General features: G+C 38.3%; 1 protein-coding gene and 1 long non-coding RNA gene across 5 annotated transcripts; one reads left to right on the top strand and one right to left on the bottom strand.

The window, feature by feature from the left end:
- The first annotated feature begins 2,523 nt into the window (after positions 1-2,523).
- LOC112461504 (probable ATP-dependent RNA helicase DHX37) lies at positions 2,524-4,590 on the top strand. Of its 3 annotated transcripts, none has more exons than XM_025026762.1 (6): positions 2,524-2,725; positions 2,789-2,905; positions 2,982-3,187; positions 3,283-3,494; positions 3,574-3,671; positions 4,217-4,590. In XM_025026762.1, exons 4-6 carry the CDS (start codon positions 3,343-3,345, stop codon positions 4,267-4,269), a joined length of 303 nt encoding a protein of 100 aa, XP_024882530.1. In that variant the 5' UTR covers positions 2,524-2,725; positions 2,789-2,905; positions 2,982-3,187; positions 3,283-3,342; the 3' UTR covers positions 4,270-4,590. The 3 variants fall into 3 exon arrangements, with proteins under 3 accessions (XP_024882530.1, XP_024882529.1, XP_024882528.1); XM_025026761.1 differs by having other exon boundaries at positions 4,208-4,589; XM_025026760.1 differs by having other exon boundaries at positions 2,527-2,725; positions 4,205-4,575.
- Positions 4,591-5,496: 906 nt separating this feature from the next.
- LOC112461505 lies at positions 5,497-8,375 on the bottom strand. Of its 2 annotated transcripts, none has more exons than XR_003041566.1 (5): positions 7,767-8,375; positions 7,443-7,666; positions 6,981-7,358; positions 5,855-6,896; positions 5,497-5,734 (listed from the first exon to the last, which is right to left on the bottom strand). It is a non-coding gene; the product is annotated as an uncharacterized LOC112461505 (long non-coding RNA). The 2 variants fall into 2 exon arrangements; XR_003041567.1 differs by lacking the exon at positions 5,497-5,734 and having other exon boundaries at positions 6,386-6,896; positions 7,767-8,055; positions 8,139-8,375.
- Positions 8,376-8,802: the final 427 nt, after the last annotated feature.

Here is an 8,802-nt window from a genome sequence, read left to right as displayed (position 1 = left end):
ACACTGTGTCCGATCCGCACTGTGTCCGTTTCCTACTGTGTCCGATCAACACTGTGTCCGATCCGCACTGTGTCCGTTTCCTACTGTGTCCGATCGACACTGTGTCCGATCCGCACTGTGTCCAATCCGCACTGTGTCCGATTGCAACCACCGTGTGTCCGTTTCCTACTGTGTCCGATCGACACTGTGTCCGATTCATTCAACCTGCTGTGTCCGATTTATTCTGTGCGCAACTGGGACTCACTCTATATAATTTTGTGAAGAAGAAATTAAAGAGTTCACATCTTTTTTTTTAAATACATGTCACTTGAGTTAAGTTAGATAATATAATTTTGTGAAAAAGATATAAAGCTACCACTTTAGGTTAGATTTTTGAATTTACAAAATACATTGCGTGTACTTGGCACTTTTTTTTACCATTTTTGAAAAAGGTAATTTTGTACTGATGAATCTTTTACGCGACGCGACGAGTTGCGAGTACCCGAGATTTTGAAATCTCGAAAACCAATGATGTAAGTTTACCTTGAAGAAAGACAAAATAATATATGTATTTCCATGATGAAATTGTAATTTACAGGATATATTATTTTATATAATTTGACTACAATAAATATGTAAAGCTTAACTTTTAAAAATAGAATACTTTATACTTACGCGCTATCCCTTTCCTATAATATTTTTACAATAGAATTACAATACAATCTGAAATACAATTGGTGAAAATCTATGCAATTGTTCGGTAATCATACAGGTAAATATACAGTTTAGGGGCCTCACCTCAAATCTCAATGAAATAAATTATGCTCAATCGACGCGTTTTTGTACGAAACGAAAGAATCTGGCAGAAAAAAAGTGTCGCTCTGCCCCGCGACGCGAGATATTAAACGTTAAAGTTGATAGGAATCAAGTTATGATGGATGGATGAAGGAAATAAACCAATCAATTTTCTTTACGCATTATGCGTTGTGTAGAAGTGTGTGCTTCCCGCTTAAAGCCTTGTGTACACGATAATTGAAATCGGTCCGAGTTTCGGTTTAAGCCAATCAACTTGTAGCTCTTACAGAAAAGCAGCAGTTTCATTGGCTTAAACCGAAACTCGGACCGATTTCTAGTATCGTGTACACAAGGCTAAAGAAAATAGACCAATCACACTCGATTATTCTTCGAGCTCAAGGAGAATAATCGACTGTGATTGGTCTATTTTCTTACGGCCTTACGATTATGACTAAAACTTTGTTACGTGCAATGGCCTTTAAATCGTCTATTATGGACCGATATCACAGTCTCCGATTAACGTGATCCTCCGATTAAACTCACTCTTCATCTCTTTCTAGGGGGATAGTTAGAAAAAGATGCAGAATGAGTTTAATCGGAGGATCACGTTAATCGGAGACTACCGGCCCTTTTGATTACGACTTGACGAAGATTGTCTTATTTAACAACATATATGTCAAATAAGATAATCTTAAACGACTATGAATTTTATAACTAATAAGATAATTTTCAGTCCTTACTTACAACGAATGAGATAAGTTTATGAATCATAAGATCATGCTTTGGAAGAAGATCGTCTTCGACAAACTACGCTTTGAGATTTTTCTTAAGTATTAAGACTTGTTTTATGGTAGGTATTCATAGTTATTTAAGGCCAATATTCATAGTCTTCAAGATCGTCTTAAGTAATGTCTTAAGACGCTAATACGGCTCTGTAATTGGTTCATGACATCTTAAGATTAAACTTAAGACGGTCTTAAATAACTATGAATACCGGCCTAAGATCGTCTTAAGTTTAATCTTAAGATGTCATGAACCAATCACAGAGCCGTATTAGCGTCTTAAGACATTACTTAAGACGATCTTGAAGACTATGAATACCGGCCATTTAAGTAATGTCTTAAGACGCTAATACGGCTCTGTGATTGGTTCATGACATCTTAAGATTGAACTTAAGACGGTCTTAAATAACTTATGAATACCCTAAGAGCACAGTTGACGGAAAGTCGACGGTAAGTCGACTTTTATAAGTCGACTTCTAGTCGGCTTCTAAAAATGGCAGAAAGTCGACTAAAAGTCGACTTCTAAATAGGCGACTTTTAAAAATGGCGGAAAGTCGACTAAAAGTTGACTTCTAAATAGTCGACTTATAAAAGTCAACAAAAAGTTGACTTTTATAAGTCGACTTCTAGTCGACTTCTAAAAATGGCGGAAAGTCGACTTTTAGTCGACTTCTAAATAGTCGACTTATAAAAGTCGACGGAAAGTTGACTTTTATAACTAGAAATCGACTTATAATTTATAAGTCGACTTCTAGTCGACTTCTAAAAATGGCGGAAAGTCGACTTTTAGTCGACTTTTAAATAGTCGACTTATAAAAGTCAATTTTCCGTCGACTTTTATAAGTCGACTTCTAGTCGACTTCTAGTCGACTTCTAGTCGACTTCTAAAAATGGCGGAAAGTCGACTAAAAGTCGACTTCTAAATAGTCGACTATAAAAAGACGGAAAGCAGTCAAGCGGCGCGTCATCAATATGGCGGCGAATCTCGAGGAGGCTGGAGGAGAAAATTAATGTTTACGCGAATGCAAGGAATATATGCCGCGAGACAGGACACGATAAGACGTCGAAAAGCGCCGCGCTATCAACCACCGCCACGAAACGTCGTCGTCGTCGTCATCATTGTCTTCCCGTTGACTTCCTCGATTAGATCAGAATACTGGAATTTGACTGTATGTATGTTGCAATATGTTTGAGACGGTTGTCTACATTGTCTACAACAAGAATTGTTACAGAATGCCGTTACCAACCGACATGGAAGCGAAATTGCTGCGCCAGATAGTTCTTGCAGGTATGGCGGATCTAAAAGAGGATCAGGATAAGGCCAAGTGGAAATATGCTTTAGAGGTTAGGTATGGTGTGTTATTAATTATCATCGATAATTAAGACCTATTGAATGCGACCTCTCTATTCTGAACCATCTTTCAGAACACCATCAGAAATGGAGGAACCTGGTTCATGCATTCTTTGTGCGTTCTACGGAAAATCAGTCCGGAATAGGTGGTTTATAAAGAGGTGTACGAAACGAATAAGATGTATATGCGAGGTGTCACGGCGATAGAACCCGAATGATTGCCGAAATTCGCTTCCACGCTATGCCATCTTAGTGAATCATTGGTTGATCCACCGCCAAGGTATTTTTATCACAATTGTTGCTTTATAATGTTTTCCCTATTTATTTATAAAGATATTAATCTTCATTATGATCGAATATTATTCTCATTTATAGATATAATCAAGAAACCGGGAAGATCATTTGCCGCGTGTCTGGTACATTTGGAAAGGCCGGATGGGGACTACCATCGATGGATATAGAGCATCTGTGGACGGTGTAAAGTGGTTCGCGTATTTCTTCTTGGAGGGTCAAGTGTACCCTAAGCTGAAACGATTTGTTCCGTCGTTGCTGACGACACCTGGGAGCATCACCAAGTCATGGGCCAGGTAAATCGTTATTCTATCTCCTTTCGATTTCACGTTGATTTGTCGAATAGATTACATCAATTCAATACGATTTTTTCAGGTTGATACCACGCACTCAAGCAATAGTACAAACGTTGCAGTCGCAGGGAGTCGTGTCCAAATACAAACTGCTAGAAATCTGGGGTTTGGATGAAAAATGTGAGATTTTAATTTATAAAATAATATTTAGATATTATCATCGAGTAGACTTCTATACAATACTAGACCGCTGACAGGCATCTTGGCCGTGATGCTTGCCGCCATGTTGATTTTAGTCAAGATATGCTATACTACAGATTCTATACAAGTAGTTTTATACAAGATTTCTATACAATAGTCTGGCATATACAGAATGTCCAAAAGAAACGGTTTAATACTACAGGAGTAGTGGTTCGATTTCGGCATTCAAGTAGCTACACGTTGAAGGCATGACTTACAAACTTATTGATAACATGTACCAATATTTAACACAAAAACATTCGCCTGCTTCGTTATGTACTGTAATAACGAATGCAGATAAACGCACATCATGAGCAACTGAACACCCGATAGTGACTTATTGTTAATTCAATATGGCCGCACCCTTCACTAACACTTGCACCTCGCACTCGCATCAGCTTTTCGGCAGTGCGTCCATAGATGTTAATGGTCTAGTATAAAAGTCTGTGGATATTATATATTTATAATTTTAGTTCTGTTGTCAGCTTACAAGAAGTGGCTGCCGGAATCCGCGCACGCAGAAGTGGCACAGATATGACGGCACACAGTGGCCGCCTTTGTAATTAAGAATAAAACATTAGGATTGTAATTATACAGTTTTTTAGATAATTAAATTATTTTATATATGAAAAAAAATCGAAATGCATCAGTTTTAGCCTTCCAGCAAAGGGTCGATTGTGTATCTTGAAATAATGAGGTAAAAATTACAAAAGTGAGAAAATTCATTAGCGTATCTACGATTTTATTTATCAGAATCTAATAAAATCTGTTAACTTTTGTCATTTTTACCTCATTTCAAGATACACAACCGACCTCCAGACGCGGCGGCGGTTTATTTTATCGACTTTAAAAGTTGGCGGAAAGTCGACTTTCCGTCATGACGGGAAGTCGACTTGAAGTCGACTTCTACCGAAACTGACTTGGCAGAGAAGTCGACTTTTTTAAGGACGAAAGTCGACTTGAAGTCGGCGAATGTCTCAAAAAACGCCGACTAAAAGTCGACTTTATCCGTCATGACAAGAAGTCGACTTTTCGTCATGACGGGAAGTCGACTTCTTGTCATGACGGAAAGTCGACTTTTAAGGTGCCAATTCATGAGACGCTGAAAATGAGCGTCAACAAGGTGAACGTAGTGGTTTCGCTTTGACGCTAGCGTCAAAGAAATGAAGTTGAATTTGTTTAATATTCAGCGTCGTCGCTGAATCGTCGTTAATCGTCCCAGTACAATTAAACATAGACTTCGAAATACGTAAAATATTAATTATTTTCAAGTAATATCTTCAAGTAATAATATTTTATGGATACATATATAAATAAAAGATATTATTTCTGAAGATTTTTACTTGCTAAAAATGAGCGTCGAGCGTTAACGTGAAAAGGCACCTTTAGTCGGCGTTTTTTGGGACATTCGCCGACTTCAAGTCGACTTTCGTCCTTAAAAAAGTCGACTTTCTGCCAAATCAGTATCGGTAGAAGTCGACTTCAAGTCGACTTAAAGTCGACTTTTTGCTCTTAGGGTACCGGCCTATGACTGTGAATCAAAGCGCCATCTTTAAGACTGTATGTACTTAAGAAGATCTTGAAAATAAGCCTTGACTATGAATACGTGCCCTAGCATCGTGGACACAAGGCTTTAGACCGTGGCCCTTCGTATGTATTTGACCGGAAATGAATGTCCGGGAAAAAATCTACCATATGAAATCGTTTGTATTTCGTATGAAGACTTTCGAAATGCAATTGAAAAGGTTTGTGAGTCATTCGTTTAATTGTAATTAATTAATTATTTTTACACCATGCATTTAGCCGAAATAGATAAATTAATAAAAGTTTTTATACGGAATCGTTTATATTTTGTATGAAGAGTTATGAAGTGTGATTAAAAAAGTTTGTGAGTCACCCAGATAATTTTAATTAAATATTTATAAACTCGGTAATTAGCCGAAATATAGATTTTTAGTTATTCATGTTAAAAGAAGAAGGCGCTAGTGTTCCCGAAGGTCCGTCTGCAATCAGAATTAACATGAACGTTTTAAAAATTATTTTATACTGAAATAAATAAATATACAGGCTAATAAGCCTGTAGCTATAAGCGATAGTTGCTAATTAAGTTTGTAAAGATGTACCAGCTGTGCAGGATGAAGAGCAGGTTATCTCAAACGCTCTGCCACAACCCAATTAAAAGAGACTCAAATGTCATTACCGCTGAGAAGTACTTTTTGCCATTTAAGTTAGCATGTCAGAGCAACCGGATTGTCCATTGCGTTCCACCTTGAATTTTTTTTACAGTCGTTTATTAGGATTGCCCTACTTTTAAATTGAGCGCTTTTAAATGTATTATTATTAAACTACCGATATCGATATATTATTAGTAATTATTAAAACTTGACAGAGTGACGTAAACTAATTCGCTCATAGTATTATAACAAAGTATTATATATGCGTTCAAATTCTCGAAAGCTAATAGCTTCTTTACTATGCTCTCTCTTTATGTCGATCGATTCAGATAAAAATCTCCGAAGTCTTTCTTTCTCTCGCAATATTCCTAGAGTAAAACTGTACAAAAGCTCTACGAAATTGGCGATATTTTTCACGGATCTGGTTCGAGTCTCGGCTCTTGAGGAAGGTGCGCATGTAGAAAGAGTACGCCAACACAGTTTATCCTGCTAAATGGTTATCAATTCTCTATAAGTTCTGTATTGTACATAAATTATAGAATATCTAAACGTTTCTTTTTTTTCGATGTCCTGTGACATTGTACAATAGAGTTACAAATAAAGATAAAGCCACACTTTACGTATAATCTGATTCAGTCTTTGCTAATGTTACATAATAACGTGCGAAAGAACTAACAGTTAGACTATTTAAGAGGCTATTTAAGAATTTTAATTGATACTGGAAGCATAAAACTGTTCAGCTAGCTTTACACAAGATATTGGTCTTCTTCTTTATGAAATCGTCAAATTATGATTATGATACATTTCTACATTATCACCAGCATCGAATCTAATCTTATTTATCGTGATACTCTTGAGAAACTGTTAATCCATTGTCTTAACTCGATCGCGGCGCAGAACTGCGTCCACCAATATTGCTCTTCTCCCTCCAATCGATTCCCGTAAAAGCTGTCTACATATTGAACAGTCGATACAACGACGGCGGATTAGTCTGAAATTAAGCACACGTTAACAATCACTCTTCTTGCTAAAATCACAATTCTCTTTTCAATCGCATACCTTGATTATGACATACCTGTAGACCAGCACGGGAGTCAGATCGTCGGCAGCAGGTATGCCTCTTTCCGACGCCATGGAGAAGAGATTCATGATGGTAGTCGCGCAACAAAATACACACTGCAACTTATCCCTAGGAGTCTTATACGCCGATATCACAGCCAATTCAGCCTGCGCCCATGACCAGGGGCATTCGTAATGATAAACTTTTGAAATGCGTAGGTCCCTGTGATTTGAAGTTACGACCTTTGCCAACTTATTAATATGACCGTGAAAAAGCTGCGGTCCCTATATACATCTCCATCTTCATTTAGATAGAGCGCATTGTGGTATACCCGTGCCATGACGGTTCTTTCCACCACGACTCTCGCCAAATCTAATTGGTTGGCGCTTGCCGCTGAAAGTAAGAAGTAAGTTCAGACGTCTCTGAGCACTCCGCTAAGATCAATTGCGAGATAAATAATTATATTCATGTATGTACATTGCCAAATCGGATCATTGTCCATTTCCACGTGGACCTTCCCTAGAAAATTATCCACGGGATCCTGTTTCTCGTCAACTAGCGTAAGCGTAAGCTTACTAGCGTAAGCTTTTTAAACTCTTTGCAGGAGGAAAGCTTTCTTTTTTTCCAAAAATACCCTCACACAAACGGATACAAGATGATTATTGATAGCATCTCGATTGCACTTAACTCGCACGCACAATCTGAAAAATATTATTATTAAACGGTTAACATCTTACATTTAAACATCTTACATTTACTTATACATTACATACAAAGATGATATTTATATATAAACAGTACCTATCTAAGTGAGCTAACGTCGACAGCAATCCCTGACGACATCTGATTAAATATGCGATATAAGGATATCGCTTTTGATAATCCTCTCGAAGTGATTTGGAGAGCTTTCTACATCCATCGTCATTAAATAGACGCACGCAACGTAAAGTTTCATGAAGATGAGCTAGTTAGACTTAGCTAACTAAAACTTAGCTCAGCTTCAGTTTTGCCATTTGCTATTGACAGAACCCTCCTGCTGATGTTTTCCATCAAGCCTCACGTTCTCTTCCGCAAAGATCACGTTGATCATCTGCATGAGAGTCGCATAGGCTGTTGTACGTTTGATTCACCAGGTTGCGCGACGACAAGTAAACGTTGTAAACAGTACTGTACCATCGTATACCTCCACATGCTGGCTTGTCTTTACAGTCAGCAGAGCTTTAATAATCTGCAGCTGCACACTCTCATCGGTCTGTGGACCGGTGAAGCAACTGCAAATTGTCTCGACAATGCGCACAATCAGCAGCTTGTTAGGCTCCGTTGAATCAGGCACATTGGGTGCGTTCAGCCGATACTCCGCTAGCATAGCAATCGTGAGCAGTCGCTCGTTTTCGCTCGTTTCCTCTCTTTTTAATCCATTGGGTCAAAAGAGAGGGAACGAGCGAAAACGAGCGACTGCTCACGATTGCTAGGCTAGCGGAGTATCGGCTGAACGCACCCATTGCTAGTGAGATGGCTACATGCGAATAACTTCTGCAGGCAGTCCAGTGCTGTGTCACAATCCGTAGTGACTAGCTCTGACATGCTGACTCAAATGGCAAGAAGTACTTCTCAGCGGTAATGACATTTGAGTCGCTCTTGATTGGACTGTGGCCCAATTAAGGGCGTTTGAGATAACCTCTTCACCCTGCACAGCTGGTGTACATGCATCTTTGATCTCGTTACGGAGGTCCTCTGCAAGATGGAAATATGAATGACAAACTTAATTAGCAATTATCGCTTATAGCTACAGGCTTATTAGCCTTTATATTTATTTATTTCAGTATAAAATAATTTT

Source organism: Temnothorax curvispinosus, unplaced genomic scaffold (genome assembly GCF_003070985.1).
Source record: "Temnothorax curvispinosus isolate PA1 unplaced genomic scaffold, ASM307098v1 QBEX01011473.1, whole genome shotgun sequence".
NCBI lineage: Eukaryota > Metazoa > Arthropoda > Insecta > Hymenoptera > Formicidae > Temnothorax > Temnothorax curvispinosus.
The sequence above is the reverse complement of the archived record's forward strand: the minus strand, read 5'-3'. Positions and strand labels throughout refer to the sequence as shown.

What these genes read in the sequence shown, in the direction of transcription:
- LOC112461504 (XM_025026760.1), top strand. Translation starts at nt 3,343, where the DNA reads ATGGGGACTACCATCGATGGATATAGAGCATCTGTGGACGGTGTAAAG. An exon ending in ATCACCAAGTCATGGGCCAG is followed by an intron (nt 3,495 to 3,573) that starts GTAAATCGTTAT and finishes CGATTTTTTCAG; the next exon opens with GTTGATACCACGCACTCAAG. An exon ending in CTGGGGTTTGGATGAAAAAT is followed by an intron (nt 3,672 to 4,204) that starts GTGAGATTTTAA and finishes TTATAATTTTAG; the next exon opens with TTCTGTTGTCAGCTTACAAG.